General features: G+C 43.1%; 1 protein-coding gene across 5 annotated transcripts in view; it reads left to right on the forward strand.

The window, feature by feature from the left end:
* Window positions 1-2,700: 2,700 nt before the first annotated feature.
* Window positions 2,701-17,641, forward strand: part of FMNL2 (formin like 2) — a 268,963-nt gene continuing 254,022 nt past the window's right edge. For 4 of the 5 annotated variants that reach the window (XM_034785959.1, XM_034785957.1, XM_034785958.1 and 1 more), the window contains exon 1: window positions 3,275-3,391. In XM_034785959.1, coding sequence (XP_034641850.1) covers window positions 3,275-3,391 — 117 coding nt within the window. Of the gene's footprint in view, window positions 3,392-17,641 lie in introns of all 5 variants that reach the window. The other variant, XM_034785953.1, reaches the window with a different exon arrangement.

The raw sequence follows: 17,641 nt of genomic DNA on the forward strand, positions 1-17,641 counted from the left end.
CTAGAAGAGCCACTAGTTCCCTGCTGTCATGGCAATGTCTGCCTTAGCAAAATGATTTACCTCAGACAATCAGGATATTATTACAAAGGAGGGGCCCAGGAGGAGCTGCACTGAAAGCAGACTGGGTTTGGATCAGCTTTGGCTGTGCTCCTTTAGGTTTGTACTGGGGTAAGTTACACTGTTTCTTTTCAAAGATTGACTTGTTTGTTACTTTCCTCAAAAAGGGTTACACGAAAATAAGACAAAATTCTAGCTCCTTTTCATGTATATTGTGTATATATCTATTTCGGGAGTATCAATTTTTTTTTGTCAGGGTCCAAAGTTCTTGGTCAAGGTATAGTCAAGATCCAGACTCCAGAGAAAATAAATAATAATAATTAATAATTAATTAATAATAAAATACAAATATTTCAGGGTGCATTCAAAAGCATGTGGCAGTCTGGCTTTGCCCATGGGCCACCTATTGACTACCTCATATCTATTTCTTACAAATTGGGGGCTACGGCTTTCTGAATATTTACTTTTAACAGCCCCCCCCACCAGAAATTATCATTGTGAATCTCTACTCAGTTTTCTGTTACACAATTTAAAAAATAAATGTCATGCAGAAGTTGCAGCAGAACTGAAGTTGCATTTAAAATGTTTTCTTTTAATACAATTTAGTGTAATTACTTTTGATATATTAGTCCAACATGGCTCTGTATGGTGAAATATGACACTTTTTAATCAATGGCAATAAATTACACAGTGAAGACAACAAATGTGTAAATGCTTTATTATTTAAATAGCACATATATAAAATATTTTCTTTCTATTAAAAAAATTAAGGAAATTCATAAACAAAAACCCACATTAATTTACCATTAGTTATGGTGGCTCTCATCAATAAACTAAACTATAAAAGAATGAGGAAATATGAAGTTAAGGATTAAAAAGGATTAAAAGGTTGCAAAGTCAACCAGTCTCAAATTAAGAAATGCCAGAATGAACATTGCCTATCCAACCTGAATTCACCCCCTCTTGTGTGTATGTATTATGATAAGGATTTTAATGATATATTCCTATAATATTTTTAACACAGGACCCTTGATTCATTCAGTGCAAAGCAAGTGGTCAAAGCAAGTAAAACTATGCTCTTTATATCTGAGTTAATCTCTGCAGAGTAATTTTATGTATGGCAGGGTATTGACGGATTACAGGTTTGTGTTGCACACATTATTACTTTAACATTTCCCTTTCACTCTCTCATAGTGCCACACCACAGATGGGATTGCTCAGCTAGATGCTGAAGCAAACAGTTACGTATTGTTGGAGTAAAAAGGTATTTTTCTTAAGTTAACATGTGAGGATAAAGAGTACATCACTTGACTTGCATCCCAGAAATATGGATGTAAGGTGTGATCCTGCTCCTGTTATAGTCCTCTTTCTACTGAAAAAAATTATTGCACACATTTCCCCTAGCTTCATAGTTTATTTCACTATTTATTGGGATATTGTTTTTTACTCTGATGATTTGTATGCAAACAAACATTTTGAATGTATCTCCATCTTTATGGAGACCATCAACACTCAGCATGCTAGTTTTCTTCAAAAAATGCAGTGTAAATGGACAATACATGAGAAGCTGAGCTATCTGGCAACACTAAAACTACGGGTTTGACTTTCTTCATCAAGTTTGTATACGCTGTTTCATTATGTGGCTCAGGTAAAGGCATCTAAAGGCACTTATCTTTGCTATCTGGTGATATTCAATGAAATGTTGCAAATTAATATTTAAAATGAAATACAATAACTATATTGAGAGAATATTAAGGCTACATAATTACCCATTAAAAATCAGGAAATGACAAAGTTAAGACTCAATGTGGACCCTTAACTCTGCCCCCTTCATGTATTATGATATTGTGATACATTAGTTAGTTTTCAGATCACCTAGTACTTTTTCAGAGAAATGTCACAAGATTTTTTTTATAATGGGAGAAGTATATTTTTTCTCTCTCACCTCATTCAGATATGGCTGAACTCTCATTGGTCATCATTTCCACCAAACTAATGGTAAACCCACCTATGCAGAGACCAACCATGGAAAATAGTGTCCCAAAAGCTGGATGTTCCACAAAGAAAAAACCCTGAAAAGGGGATTTATAATAGAAACCATTTACCAACCTTCACTTAGATATCACAGAATGCTTCAAATCTCAGGCATGGGACTGTGATTTGTTCTCTTGTGTTATAACTCCCTAAAATATGACCCTGGGGTTGGCAGAGGATGGGAATTTCACTGATGTAGGAAAATTTTGCAATTGTCTAGCTTGGGTAACTTTCACAATATACTGTGATAAAGGTTGAAACAAATCACTTTATAACTAAATCATCTCATGGCCATTATGATTCCCCACCCCCTTTTAACATATTTAAAATCTGGAGGTTGGCTATACTAAATTCGGACTGAATTTTTGTGGCCTGCAAACAATATTGTGTTTAGGGAACCGTGGGTAGGAAAAACATAGAAATCCTCCTTACGATCTGACAAGTTTGTTTCCACGTGTGATCTGGTTTAGGGCTAGCTGCTGGCGTGGGTTTGTATATGGCTCCTTTTGAGTGTGCATGTTGATTCCTGCGAACCGCAGGCAGGGACTACGAGTCCCAGCTACCCCCGGGGCGGGGGGCGGAGAGCGGCTCAGTGGGAGGCGGCTAGCGAAAGGGGGCTTTGTGCTGCTGCTGCAGGGGTGTGCGTTTGTCTGGAATCGGAATCTGCTGGGGCTCGCCTGAGTTTTGTGGTGGCTTGTGTTGTGTGGGAGGCCAGCGTGTATGTGTCACAGGCAGCAGCAGCAGCAGCCACATCAGGGGGAGCCGGGGCGAAAGAGGGACCGCTAAGCCGGAATCATGTATCTCACCATCAGGATTGCGAGCAGGGAGTGGTGTGGAAATTGTGCAACATGCAGATAAGATCCCGGTTTCTCCAGAAGAAAGAGAGCGAGCTTGCCCTGGGCAGGAGGGAGAGGAGAAAGCCAGCATGAAGGTTGAAGGAGATCATTTCCACGGCCAGTGCTAGAGGGAGACCTAGATCTGTGCAACTCGCTTCCCCGTGGCTGTTTTGTTTGGGGCGGGGGGGACACCGGATCGGGCTCAGCCAGGGAGGAGGGGAAGGTGTGTGTGGGAAGGGGGGGCGACGAAGGAATAACGGAGAGAGAGGCTGTGCGGTGCATTGCACACAGACTGAGCGAGGGAAAGAGCAGGGAAAATCGCCCCTCTCCGAGGAAGGGCCATCGCCATGGGCAATGCCGGGAGCATGGATTCTCAGCAGACGGACTTCAGGGCTCACAACATGCCTCTCAAGCTGCCAATGCCCGAGCCAGGTGAACTGGAGGAGAGATTTGCCGTCGTCCTGGTGAGTGCATGTCTTCTCCGGAGCCAGACGGAGCCCCACGGCGGGGTGGGAGGGTCTGTCTCAGTCTCCAACCCCGTCCCCCGGCCGGGACTCACTGGGGAGCGGTGTGTGTGTGTAGGGTCTGTCCATGTCTCGGATGCGTGGGAAGGAGCCAAACTGCTATAGGAGCCGCTCGCCCATTGTCTGCGGGGAGCGGGGCATCGCCTGGGCTGTTTGCTCCGAGCTGCTGCCGGGGGCTCCGCTTGCACCGCCCCCCCCCCGGCTTTGTACCGGAGAGAGGCGGCCCATGTGGCTCGGAAGTGGCGGCGGTGGGGGGCGAGGCAGGCTCTGGCCAAGTTATTGCGGTAAACGCGGCCGTTCGGTTACCAGCCCCCCGGTGTAAAGGCCGAGACGGAGCGATCTGCATCTCGTTTGCAAGGGGGAAACAATAGTGGGGGGTGGGTTGTCGAGCGCGGAGTGTTAGGAGTCACTGAGGCGGAATCAAGGCGTGAAAGAGTTCGGAACCAGCTTTGTGTGGTCTGGAGCCTGCCTCGGAGAGCAGAAGGGATGTAACTGCCTGCCGGCGCTTGTTGGTGCTTTCACTCCATACACAAGGCAGCTTCTCTTTCCCACTTCAGACCCGCTCCTGATCCGCGTCTCTTTCCTTTGTAAAGCAGCCACCTTTTACTTCTGTTCCGCGCAGTTTTCATAGACATTTCTAAACCTTGGCCATTCAGTCAGTTGCTGAGATGCAAGGGGGCGTGGTGTCTCTGGCTGCCTCCGTGAAGGGGTTTGGATTAGCTTTAGCTCCAGGACTAGGCAGGCCAGATTCCGAGCCCATTCCCACCAGTATAAACCATGACTACTGCTGCCCCGGGCTATTATAAAGCACGTGAATTGGGAATCTTGCCCTGTGTGTGTGATCTGAAAAGTGTTTCAAGAATGTGCAAAAGACTGACCAGATTCAGGCTATGTAGACTTCCACGGTGATGGTCTTGTTTGTTCTCAGATAGTGATGTCACTAACGTTTCAGTACAAACACAGTGTAAACAGATACAAAGAATCGGATTAAATGATCTACAGCATGTTACCAATTTGTTCTTTGCAGTGAAAGCTATACTAACAGTTTAAATATTTTGTGAAATCTTTTCTGGGAAATAAAAGGGTAACTGAGAGTGCATTGCCATTTATTTGCAAAGGTAGTATGTGTTGTGTGGTTTGGTATACAACCATCAGTTCTGTTTTCCTGTCTCTGAACTGTATAATTTGTTATGGAAATCAGCATTGGTAGCAATAGTTTTCTTGTACCTAGGTTCAAGTCTAGCTAAAAGCACTAATGTGGTATTGAGGAGACAGACTACTTTGCATTTGTTTTTACTTGCCTCTCTCTAATTTTGTGAATGTTAATTCTCTGTCCTGCTAGATGGTGCCCTAGGAAATGCAATATGTACTAATTGTCATTACTTCTATAAGGGCACACAGTATGAGAGTATATGTATGCCACATATGTGACTTACCTTCACAATGTGAAGTTCTTTCTCATTAGAAGTACATTCCTATGATGTGGTTTCTATCTGGACTTCATCTGGTAATGTCTTTAAAGTCTAAAAAAGCACTCTGGCATGCAGCCTGTCAGAGCTAAAGAGAGAGTGAGCTTGTGGCAGAGGGGGCATTGACACAATCTATTGTTGTAGAAGTCATAGTTAAGAAATGAATTCTGCTCATCTGAGATGATCAGTTTTTCATAATATTTAGAGATTTCACTATTGTAGTCCATTAATAACATATGCCTTGGGTTAATCTTTACGACATGATTGACAGGTTATTAAAGGTGTGGAGTGTTTTGTTAATTCTGAATTTCCCAGTCACATTAAATACACATACATTTTCTTTTTTCTTGAATGAGTTAAAAAAACATTAACAAACTGAATGTAAAATACTTGGTCAGCCCGTGCATTTGTATGTCTGTATACAGGTTAAGAAGGAGTTCTGTGGTGCATTCACTTTCCTTAGAGTTTGCAGTTTCTAGAAATCCCAGCATGCTGTCTGGGGAGGGACCAAGAGAGTGGTCTGGTTGAAGCAAAAATTCCCAAATATATTGAAGTAAAATGCAAAAATCAAACACTCAGCCCTTCCATGGAACACATACATAAGTATATACATTTCTTGCTATTATTTCTGGTGCTGGTTTTACATTACTTTTGGCTGTTAGAACAGATAAGCATATCTCTTGTAATATCAGTATTTCTTTATCTGAATAGTATACATGATTCAGTATTTGAAATCAAATTCCCAGGACAGCCTTCAAGGAATGGACATAACTTCTGTTGATATTATGTAGTATGCTCTAGGAAAAATGCATATTTTGTTTCATATTTAAATATTTTGAGTAGATTATATAGATCAACAAAAATATTGCAGTCTTTTTATGCAATTCTTACTTGTGAAAATGATTTCCTTGTATACAATGAAGACCCTGGCACACAAAGAGGAAGGAGGGGAATTTATACAAGAAAATATGTATACTGTAACCTGAATTCATGTTAAATATTAATTTATAGTCACACTCTAGACTAACCTTCTCTTCTGTGTTGCGAAATACTTCCTGGTGTTGGAGGAACAGTTCTCAGACTCTAACTGATAGGTGTTTAGACTATTTCTGGTTAGACCCAGTCAGATTATCATGTCTAAGAAAAGAATAAGCCTATTCAAGTAAGAACTCCCACTGATATACCAAATGGCAAGGTGTTATGATTATTAGACATGTTAAGGGAACCTGATTCAGCTCTCACTTTTACCAGTGCAAATCAGGAGTAACTTTATTGAACTCATGGAAGTAACACTGATGTACCATGTGTGAGAGATCAGAATCAAGCCTATTATGCCTAAACCTATCCAGAAGACTAAATCTGAATCAGTTTATGTCAATGATCTGTAGAAGAAAAACTGCTTTTGAATTATAATCAATGGCAGAATTAGTTTGTGAAAGGAGTAGACAGTGTGTGAGAATGCCATGTGTTACACACTTTTAATGCAACCATATAGGCTTGATCCAGCACTCCTATGAAAATAAAAGTCAATCTTACCATTCACTTGAGTAGGAGCAGGGGATATATGTTATTAGCTGGACTGTAGATACACTGCAAGTGTCAAAGGCTCAATCCTGCAGCCCTTGCTCCTGGGGGTGGCAGATAGTATGTGCTCTGACTCATGGCGGTGGTCTGGTGATGACAAGCCTGCTCCTCTGAGAAAGAGCTGCAAAGCTGGGCCCAAATTTTAAGAGGCTCACAGGCCACAGTTGGAACAGGAACAAAAAAGTTTCCCCAATGACTTAGTATTTACATATGGTGTCATGATGATCGGTAGGTATTCATCACAACTGCTAAGAAACGGTTTGACAACTTCATAAAAGGAAAGCCTTCATGTAATTCATCTCTTCTCCCTGTCTCTCAGTCCTTCATGGCTTGTTTTCAGAGTGTTTCACTCTGTGATCCACCCATCCAAACACCATAACCTGAGAGTCATGGTGATAGAATGAGTGTGAAAGGAATAGTATCCTTCAAAAAAAAAAAAAAAGGGGGGGGGGGAAGAATATAAGGATAAGAGATTTATTCTGAGAAATAAGACAAAATGGACACTGTAAGGCCTAAATCTGACCTTCTTTACAAGTTATATGAAGGGATCAGCCTAGCATTTCTTGCACCCCTAAACTCCCACTGTACTCCTAAAAGGGCTTGCTGATCGTGTCAATATCATTTTTAATGTAAATGAAATTAGCAAAGCTGCTTTTGACATTGCACAGAACAGCGTTCATTGCAATCACCGCTATTTGTGTGTATGCAACAACATCCTGAACAATTCTTCTCTGTTCTTGTATGCAAGCAGTGATGTCATATGTACAAGAATTCTTCCATTCAGATCCAAAAAGGGGATCTTAAGTTTTACTTTTCTATCCTCAAGCAAAATCTGAGCAAAGAGCCACAGAGATGGAAAAACATTGAGAACATGTGTGTTCATGATCGAAAGCACAAGACCACATTTTTCATATAAGTGCCTTGACATTAACTGTTCTCTTGATTCTCTCCCTTTGAAATGTTTTCTCCCAAATAACCTACCAAACAGTAATGTGGTCTGTTCAGCATATGGATGAACAGTGGCATGCATAGAGTTGTGCATATGTGGCAAACAGGTGTACCAGCTGGCATTTGCTAACCTGCTAACAACTATACATTTGAGGAGGGGTCACCCACAGAATAGTTTGTTGTACTGCCTCTTTGGTTAGCCTCATTCTCTGTGGTTTGAGGAGTATAATTTAAAAGAGGTGATGAATTACCTGGGAAATGTTCCAGGCGCGCTCTCTCTCTCTCTCTCTCTCTCTCTCTCTTTTTTTTAATTAAAGTAGAGTCAAACACTGCCTGCACTAGGTAGGTTTCTTTGGTGTGTAACAGTGCCGCCAGCACTACTGAAGATGTATTGTGAGTAAAGGCTGGATGGGGCCCAGTTCAGATAGAAATTAATATTTTCTCCAGGATCGACTGCATCACACTTTTCTGTTCCTACTATAGTGAAATCTGGAGAGTCTTCCTGGCTGTCTAGTACAGACTTCTCTCTGTATTATTCTAGTGCAGGGGTCGGCAACGTTTGGCACGCGGCTCGCCAGGGTAAGCACCCTAACGGGCCGGGCCAGTTTATTTACCTGCTGACGCGGCAGGTTCGGCCGATCGCGGCCCCCACTTGCCGCGGTTCGCCGTCCCGGGCCAATGGGGGCGGCGGGAAGCGGCGCGGGCCGAGGCATGTGCTGGCCGCGGCTTCCCACCGCCCCCATTGGTCCGGGACAGCGAACTGTGGCCAGTGGGGGCTGCAGCAGCTTGTCTCAGAGCCCAGCTCTACAGACTCGGGCTAATGGGGCTTATGCTACAGTGCTAAATATTGCAGTCCAGCATGGGCTCTGAAGGTGTGTCTACATTGCAATTAGAAACTCATGGCTGGCCCGTGCCAGCTGGGCTCAGGCTACAGCTCGAGCCCTGGGACCCTCTCGCCTCACAGGCTCCTAGAGCATGGGCTCTAGCCTGAATATCTACACTAGAATTAAACAGCCCCTTAGCCTGAGCCTCGCAAGCCCAAGACAGCTGGCACAAGCCAGCCATAGGTTTTTAATTGCAGTGTAGAAATTCCCTGAGACACCCCCCCATCTGGGTTTCAGAGCCCAGGCTCCAGCCCAAGTGGGAACGTCTACAGTGCTATTTTTAGCTCTGTATGTGCATCTGATGAGCCCTAGTCTGTAGGCCCGGACCTCTGAGATTCACCAGGGAAGCTTTTTTGAGGGGGGGAGGCAGTGTAGATGTACCTAGAGTGAGCTTTTGACACCCTGTTTATTTGCGTGTGCACACACACTCAATATAATCAAATCTATTTTAGGTTTTTCTGTGTCACCTATGACCATAGTATCTGAGCTCAGACTTTGGTAGTGAAAAATGGTCCCAACTATTCATAAACTCTTCAGCACTGTCACAAGCTTCACTCTCTGCTAGAGATGCCTCCTCTGGGTTGCTGTGGGGATTAGCTTTTTCCAGGTGCTGCACCCGCCTTTCAGTCTCTTCAATCATCCTATCTCAATCTGCTGCCTCTCTCACTCCAAACACACTTCCTTCTCCTAGGGAATAACTTCAGACTATTTCCCTTGCAACCCCTTTCAGCTCCTGGGCTTTATACAGGCCCCTCCTGTTCCTGTCCAACTAAGCCTCATTTAATCAATCCCTGCTCCCTGGCTCCTCCCTCCAGGTGCAGGCTGGGGAGTTAATTGGCCCACCTGGCCACCTTAACCCTTTCAAGCCTTGTGTGGGATAGACACCCCATTGCAAACACCTAGAACTTCTAGCAGTTTTGCAAAGCATTGTCTAAACTTTACGTGCTGCGGTTTTTGAGGTTGCCGATGTGAATGGGCTTCCACTGGTTTTACTATTGTGCAGTGTGCCTCCTAGTGTAGATTGCTTTCACTAGCTGGGGCCAATAGTTAGCTGCCCTGATGTTCCAGAAAGACATTTCATGTGATGGGATATATGTAACATGCAAACTGAGGAAAAGAAAGTGGAATATAAGGATTTAGCCTCCTTCTTGAGAGAGAGCAAGCATTTATTTTCATGTCTGTATCTGCAAGCAGAGTGGTGTTTATTCTACCCTGTATCAAGTGATGTAGTTGACATTGATATGTATTTTGCCCTTTCAGTGGGATGCCTGAAATAATCATAGAAATGTAGGGCTGGAAGGGACTTGAGAAGTCTTCAAGTCCAGCTGAGGCAGGACCAAGTAAACCTAGACTATCACTGACAGGTGTTTGTCTAACCTGTTCTTAAAACCTCCAATGATGGAGATTCCACAGCCTACCCTTATATTTAGAAAGTTTTTCCTTTTAGCTAACCTTGTTGCAGATTAAGCCCATTACTGCTTGTCCTACCTTCAGAGGATACGGAGAATTTTGGTTTCAATAATGGCTCCTTTGGTTTCAAACTCACTTTTAAGCAAGAAGTACATATGCCAGGAAAGTGGCAGCCCAATGCTATTGCCTACATTATCATCACTGACTTCCTAAGTGGCCAGTGGAAGATGCCAGTTAAAGTGACAACCAGATTCCAGCTGATCATGTGCTTGCCAGGACAGGCACAGCCTTTCAAGCATGTGGGAACCTCCTGCTTGAGCAGATTCTTCAACAAGTTTTTTTCCCTTTGATATCATGAGCCAAGTGTCCACAAATCACAAATCTAAGGAGCCACCACTCATTTATTTTGAACAGGAAGCCATTGACCCACATGTTTAAGCAGTATGTAGAGATAGGGTGACCAGATGTCCTGATTTTATAGGGACAGTCCCAATATTTGGGGCTTTTTTTATATGGGCTCCTATTACCCCCCACCCCAGTCCTGATTTTTCACACTTGCTATCTGGTCACCCTGTGTAGAGAAACTGTGCTGTATGTGTTTATAGCCACCATCCTTCCTGTACTATTATCTGATACAGTGAATTCAGGGTTTGGAGTTGATAAAGGCTATACTTCCAGATGGAGCTTACAACAGGGTGGTCCTTCTCTAAACCTTTAACAGTGGTGCGTGTTTATAGATGACACATGGTGTGGAGGAGGTGGCCAGGGCAGAGTTGGCAGAGTGTATTGTTGTCTAATGAGCTGTGATTGACATCATTTGACTGTTGGCTCACGTATCTGTTGGGATGTTAACATGAAACATCCCCTGGCCCTCTTCATATTACAAATGAGTGTTGTGTTCCTGTTTCCATAGATCCAGGGAAAACCCTGTTTTGAAGAACTATGAGAAGGAACTGGGAGGGAGGAGAGGGAAGGTGGACCCAAAGCCACTGTCATTAAAACTTTTTCACTGCATCCAGTGACGACATCAGTCTGCATAGCAGCTCTACCATGTTCTAATTCTGAGCCTGCGCAGGTGGGTGATTGGGGCTCAAAACTGTTCCCATTGAAGGCAGTGAGAGGTTTGCTATTAACTTCTATGAAAGCAGGCTTTCTCCATCAGTAATTCCTTCTTCACACTGAACTTTTGCATGTAATCTGTAGTCCGTGCCTCAGTTTCTCTATCTGTAAACTGTGTAATGAAACACCTTCCTTACAGGATGTTTGTAAAGTGTTTTGGGAGCCTTGGATACAAGTGCTATGAAAGTCCAATGTCTTTATTTATGTATTTAATAGTGCTTAGGATCACTTTCGGTCTCAGTCTCTAAGCTTTTATCAGCTCTTCTACCCTTCTCTTTACAAAATATACAGATGTAGGGGTCTGCAGGTCACTAAACTTGGTAGTGACACAAGTAACTTCTGCAAGGTGTTTAATTCTCGTCATTTCACCGAGAGTTGGGGCCAAACAAATTCCTGGCATAGGATGAATTTTGAAGGTATAGGCTGGGGGAAGGGATAGCTCAGGGGTTTGAGCATTGGCCTGCTAAAGCCACGGTTGTGAGTTCAGTCCTTGAGGAGGCTACTTAGGGATCTGGGGCAAAATCAGTACTTGGTCCTGCTAGTGAAGGTAGGGAGCTGGACTCAATGACCTTTCAAGGTCCCTTCCAGTTCTAGGAGATAGGATATCTCCATTAGTTTAAAAAAAAAATTGGCCTTTTAAGACAGGGGTGGGCAAACTACAGCCCCCGGGACCGTCCTGCCCAGCTCCCGAGCTCTTGGCCCGGGAGGCTAGCCCTGCTGTCTCCCCTCCCTCGCAGCCTCAGCTAGCTCGCTTGCTCCGCTGCTGGCGCAATGCTCTGTGCAGTGGGGCTGTGAGCTCCTGGGGCAGCGCACTGCAGAGCCGGCCTGACCCGGTGCTCTGTGCCTGGTGGTGGCAGTGGCGGCAGCGTGGCCCGGCTCCAGCCGGGCAGTGCAGCTGTAGCGCCACCAGCCACCGGTGTTCCAGGCAGCACAGTAAGGGGGCAGGGAGCAGAGGGAGGGAGGGGGAGTTGGATAGAGGGCGGGGGTGGTGGTCAGGGGGGAGGGTGTGAATAGGGGTCAGGGTGGTAGGAGGGGAACCAGGGGGTTGAATGGGGGTAGGGATTCCAGGGGGGCAGTCAGGGGACAGGGAGAAGGGGTGGGTGGTTGGTTGGGGCAGGGGTCACGGGGGGGTTGGATGGGGCAGGAGTCCCGGAGGGAGCCAGATAGGAGGTGGGGGCTGTGCCACGACCCCCTCTCCTAACCGGCCCTCCATACAATTTACGAAACCTGATGCGGCCCTCAGGCCAAAAAGTTTGCCCGCCCGTTTTAGGGTTTCATTCACAAAGAAATTTAGGCCTTGAATATTGTGTGGAATTCTGGTCATCCCCAGCTCAAAAAAGAAACGTTTGCACTGGAAAAGGTGCAGAGAAGGGTAACAAAAATGATTAGGGGTATGACAGTTTCCATATGAAAGTGAGATTAAAAAGACTGGGACTGTCCAGCTTGGAAAAGAGATGACTAAGGGAGGATATGATAGAGGTCTATAAAATCATGAATGGTGTGAAAAAAGTGAATAAGGAAGTGTTATTTGCCCCTTCACATTTCAGAAGAACCAGTGGTCACCCAATGGAATTAATAGGCGGCAGGTTTAAAACAAACATAAGGAAGTATTTCAGACAACTCACAGTCAACCTGTGGAACTCATTGCCAGGGGATGTTGTGAAGGCCAAAAGTATAACTGGGTTCAAAAAAGAATTAGATAAATTCATGGAGGATAGGTCCATCAATTGCGATTAGCCGAGATGGTCAGGGATCTAATCCCATGCTCTGGGTGTCCCTAAACCTCCAGATGCTGGGACTGGACAACAGGGGATTATCACTTGATAATTGTCCTGTTCTGTTAATTCCCCCCCAAACTCATCTGACACTGGCCACTGTGGAAAGACAGGATACTGGGCTAGATGGACCATTGGTCTGACCCAGTATGGCCGTTCTTACGTTCTTATGATGCTGAGCAATTTGGACAGGACTCTGCCAGGTTTCAGGTGAGTGCCCTAGCCACTGGGCTATAGGATATTCTGATGTGGGTCTCCCTTAATCTCTCCTTATTGAAGCTGTTGCACTGTGGTTTAAATAATGAAAAAATCATTGGGCCATAGTCTGCAAGCAAGTGTGAGAATGACTCTGTAGGCTTGTGGTTAGAGCACTAATGTGGGAAAGCCAGGATCCAGTCCCCCTGCTCCAGTGATTAAAAAAAAAAAAAAAAAAATTATCCAAAGTGGGACAGCTTCAGCAGGAGTGACTGAGGGACACCCATCCCCTCCCCCCCCCCCAGGAGACTTTATAACTTAGAGCTAGGGTATTCCCTGAGAGGTGATAGATCCCCATTCAAATCTCTTCTCTGCCTTGGGCAGAGGGGGGACTTCAACCAGAGCTCTCCCACATCCCAGGTAAGTATCCTAACAATTTGTCTAAACGTTATGAGCCAGGGACTCCTCCTGGCTGTTTTGTGTAAACTCATCTATAGGAGTGAGTTAGGTGGAGGAACGCCTATCTTCTCCCATTAGTGCATTGCTCTGGGGCTTAGGTGTCCACATGCCTGGCATGGGGATGCAGTGCACATGCTTTCAGGGAGAAACATAGGTGTCTAAGCAGCTTTTACTGCAAAAATTCAGGGGCTGTGATTTTAGGCACCTACAGGATTGGGGGGTAGGGTGGGGTTGTGAATCCCAGTGAGGCCTGATTCTGGAATTTAGTCATCTAAAGTGGCAGTTAGATGTCTGTCTTTTTGTGACTCCAGCCCTTACTAGTATGATTGTGATACAGGGACTGAGTCTGATTGCACTCATATATAGCCAGTGTAACTCTGCTGAAGTTATTAGAGATATGTTAGGTTGAAACCAGTATCTGTTCAGCGCCATAGTATAATAGAATTATAAAAATTACACATGGAAAACCCATTAGCTTTTGTTGGTCAGACCCCTGCCAATGCTAATGTGAGACAGTTTCTTCCAGACCATTTTTAAATGATTCAAGCAATGACACTTCCATCTCTTTCTTTGAGGAAATTGTCTAATAGATCTCACCATTAGAAAATTTCTTTCTGATAATCAATGTAAATTAATTTGTTGAAATAAAACTGCATGGTAACACATCTGTCAAAGTGGCTTGTATATCATTCGACAGTGTGTGTAAGTTTTCCTGTATATATGTCACTTAAAAAGACATTAATGCATTTTTTGAGTATCTGAAATAAAGGAAGACTCCAAAGAATATTTGGCTAACTAGCATGTTTGAGATTCACAGCCCTTAAATGAATTGCAGTGTCTGAAAACCTGAAATATTTTTAAAATATGCAGGCTGATGTGTATGCATGTATTTTTCTCTTGGTAGTGTATTTCCATATCAAATAATCGCCTTAATTTATTGGGCTTTACTGATGAAGGTATGAACCCATTCTGTCAAATTGCATGTGTCACTTGCTCTTGCCTTTAGTAAGCTCAGAATAGCCTGAAAGAAAGTAATAGGCTTGTTCTAAAAGACCTAGATGGAAAGGATTATTGTATGGTGCCCACATTAGCAGGGCTGAATCCATACATCACAAGTCATTCTTCTGCAAATATCCATTTTGACAGTTTTCTAGAATAAAACAACAAGCTTGGGTGTTAGTGGTTAGTGGTTACACATGGGGATTTCTAATGGGTGCAGAAAACTAAGAGCCTGATCCTGCAAACCCATAGCCACATGATGATGATGCTAATTATGATGATTTATTTCTGTTTACAGTAATCCAAGTTGTGCTGGGCACTGTAAAATACATAATAAAAAGTCTCAGACAACAGGTGGATACAACAAACAGCATGCCTTGTGTACCAGAGTCACGGGTGGTCCTTATTCCTACAAGATGTCCGATTGGTTTATCTTCATCATTAAAAATCAGACTGTATCTCCCTTACTCCATCAGTGTTCACATAGGTGACAAAATATGGGCCTAAGAGATCAACTGTACATGAAGTCTGATGCCATATATAATACAATTGTTATTTTTATTTTTCATTTAACAATAAATAAACTTTTCAAAATACAGAAACCGCTGCTCAGCCTTAACTATGATGCAGCTACAGCATTAGGGATGCTGCTGAATCATTCATGATTACAAAAACGTTGCTCTATTGTTCAGTAAATAACAAACACATAACTGACCCCCAAACCCCAATACATAACCAAAACACCTCATCTTTTCAATTTGTCTGTGTGTAGTGTACACTAACCTTTTTCTTTTCTTCTTTTAGATCTTGTACGAAATATGCAAGAAACAGCACTGTTTAAACGTGACTGTTGCTAACCTGATTATAGTACCGGACGGAGAATATTTTCCCCCTGTGGAACATATTAGCCAAACCATGCTATAGTTTTCCACTCTAGTAAGGATTGTGGTATGTTTTTATAACTCAGCTCTTAGAAGAAAAAACTTATATCTCCACTAGTCAGGAAATCTGTATCTGAACTGTTCCTGAGGTCCAAGAGGGTTTTCTTTTTGAAAAGTTTACTACTCAGTAAACTTAAAATAGTGACTTCCAAAATTTCCCAAATATAAGGAGGGTGACCACACCCCACCTCTGATTTTATTCTTCCTCCACCAGCTGCTAGGATGACTTATATCTCCATGTCTGGGCTGGGGAAGGAGAAACTACATTAAGAGATAAGGAATTATACTTTTGATGAAGGGGAGTAGAAAGGGCACCCATAGTGGTCCTGTGGTCCCACTTGGGGGATTAATTTAGAAGCATAGAGAAGGTTGGAAAAATCATCAGGAGCATGCCTCTCTCAAAATATTATCTCTGAATAATAAAGTAGATAAAAATAATGAGGTGGTCTTTAACTTGAGCAATCATTATACACGCAGCTGGTGTTGTTACTGGTGTATTTGATTTGTTAATGTTTAACAGCCAAATGGAGGTCTGTGCAGGGCCTCTTTTTATGACATTCGTTCCATTAGAGAGGGTGAGAGAGAGAGAGAGTGTGTGTGTGAGAGAGAGAGAGACTGACTTCTTAGTGCCGTGCACTGGGGACTTGAACTAATTCCCACTGAAGTCAAGGGAAGTTTTGCCATTAACTTCAAAGTGAACAAGATTGGACAGCATATAAAAATTCTGAATATTACTGAGCTAGCACCTCTTGAAAGATGTCATAATTGAGCTTCCTCAGTGTGGAATGGGGTTACACTATCCTTGTAGGTGGTAATGGTCATTTTTAATTACTGCAGGTAATTACTGCAGAGGTAAAAGTGGTGGGGATCTATTATTTCATTGGATGTTTGTTCCCATTATTGCTTATGTGAATTATTGGCTTTAATCCTATGAGGTGCTGCATTCCTCCTGCAAGGTGCTGAGAACCCACAGCTCCACTGCCTTCAGGCTCAGCACCTTGCAGAATTGGGCCCTACATGTGTGAATTTCTCTATGTCTTTACCCTTTACATTGCCCCATGTGAAGGATACTCACATGAATAAGGTTTTGCAGGACTGGGTCCCAAAGTGTTAAGATGGTCTGTTCCAAAACGTTATACAATCTGTAGCATTTGGGAAAGAATTTGGAAGGCTTTTACCAAATGAAGTTAAAAATAGTTTGCAAGTGTGTATTAATTAAAGCAGTGGCCAATTAATTTTGTTTATTAGAAAATGCACTCCTATGACTTTTTATGCCCTGGAAAAATGTACTTAAATGCATGGACTGGAAGACGCATTTTGTTCAGAGAATAGAAAAAAGTAAGCGATCAAACAACTTGCCTCCCTCAATTTGAACTCTGTTTTCTATTTGCTTCTACTTAGGTTCTGGTACAATTTTGCTCTGTTCTGTGATGGATGTAGATTATCTGAGAAGCTGTGCAGTGAGCTCAAATCATTTTTAAATAAAGTATCTGGTTACGGTTACACACACTAATTGTTACCCTGTGTTTTGACTTATGTGAAAAGTTGTTAAAAATGCTATTTGGCTGTTGTGCAGTGGGTTTTTTTTTTTTTTTTTTGGTCAGTGTTTGGACTCCATATGTTCCCCACAGTCACACTGGCAGCATCATTTGCATTGTTTCAAACCAACAGCGGAGCTGGTTTGAACCGAGTCCTAGCCATTCTTAGTAAGGAAAACTGTTCCACACATCTTCCTCCCTCCTCTCTAATCTAATCCTGGGGGCCGATCCTGCACCTATTGAAACCAATATTAGTTTTGCCCTTGAGTTCAAAGGGAGCTGTTTCAGGCCCATAATTTCAATATTTCAGTTTTACTCGAAGGGAATGTGTGTTCTAACAGGAATTGTCAGCTTCTTTCTTATCCTTTATGCTCTTAAAAATATCTCGGGGAAAGCTGTGCTCTGAACAACACCCATGTTGTCTTCAATTGGGGTGTTAGGGCCATAACTGAAAGACAAATTTGACAAACTGTCTTCAGTGCCAATCCTAGCTGATTTAAAAAAAAACACAACAACCTCTAGGTTGAGATTTCGCTTTTCAGAATTTTGGCACATTTCCAACGTCAGTGGCTGCAATTAATTATAATTCAACAATAGAAACATGAGAGTGAATCTGATATCCTTTTAATATTATTGTAACTAGGAATTCCTAGTATTGACTTTAACAATAAAATATGTTTGCTCATCCAACCCCACTCCTAATCTGCCTGCATTGTTTAATGATTGCTTCACGGCATTAGCCTCCTGAGCATGAAGGACAAGGAGGGGTGGCACTGAGAATTTAGAAGCAGGCCAGTATTATGCAAAAAGAACAGTAGTACTTGTGGCACCTTAGAGACTAACAAATTTATTAGAGCATAAGCTTTCGT

This window comes from Trachemys scripta, chromosome 11 (assembly GCF_013100865.1).
Source record: "Trachemys scripta elegans isolate TJP31775 chromosome 11, CAS_Tse_1.0, whole genome shotgun sequence".
Classification (NCBI taxonomy): domain Eukaryota; kingdom Metazoa; phylum Chordata; order Testudines; family Emydidae; genus Trachemys; species Trachemys scripta.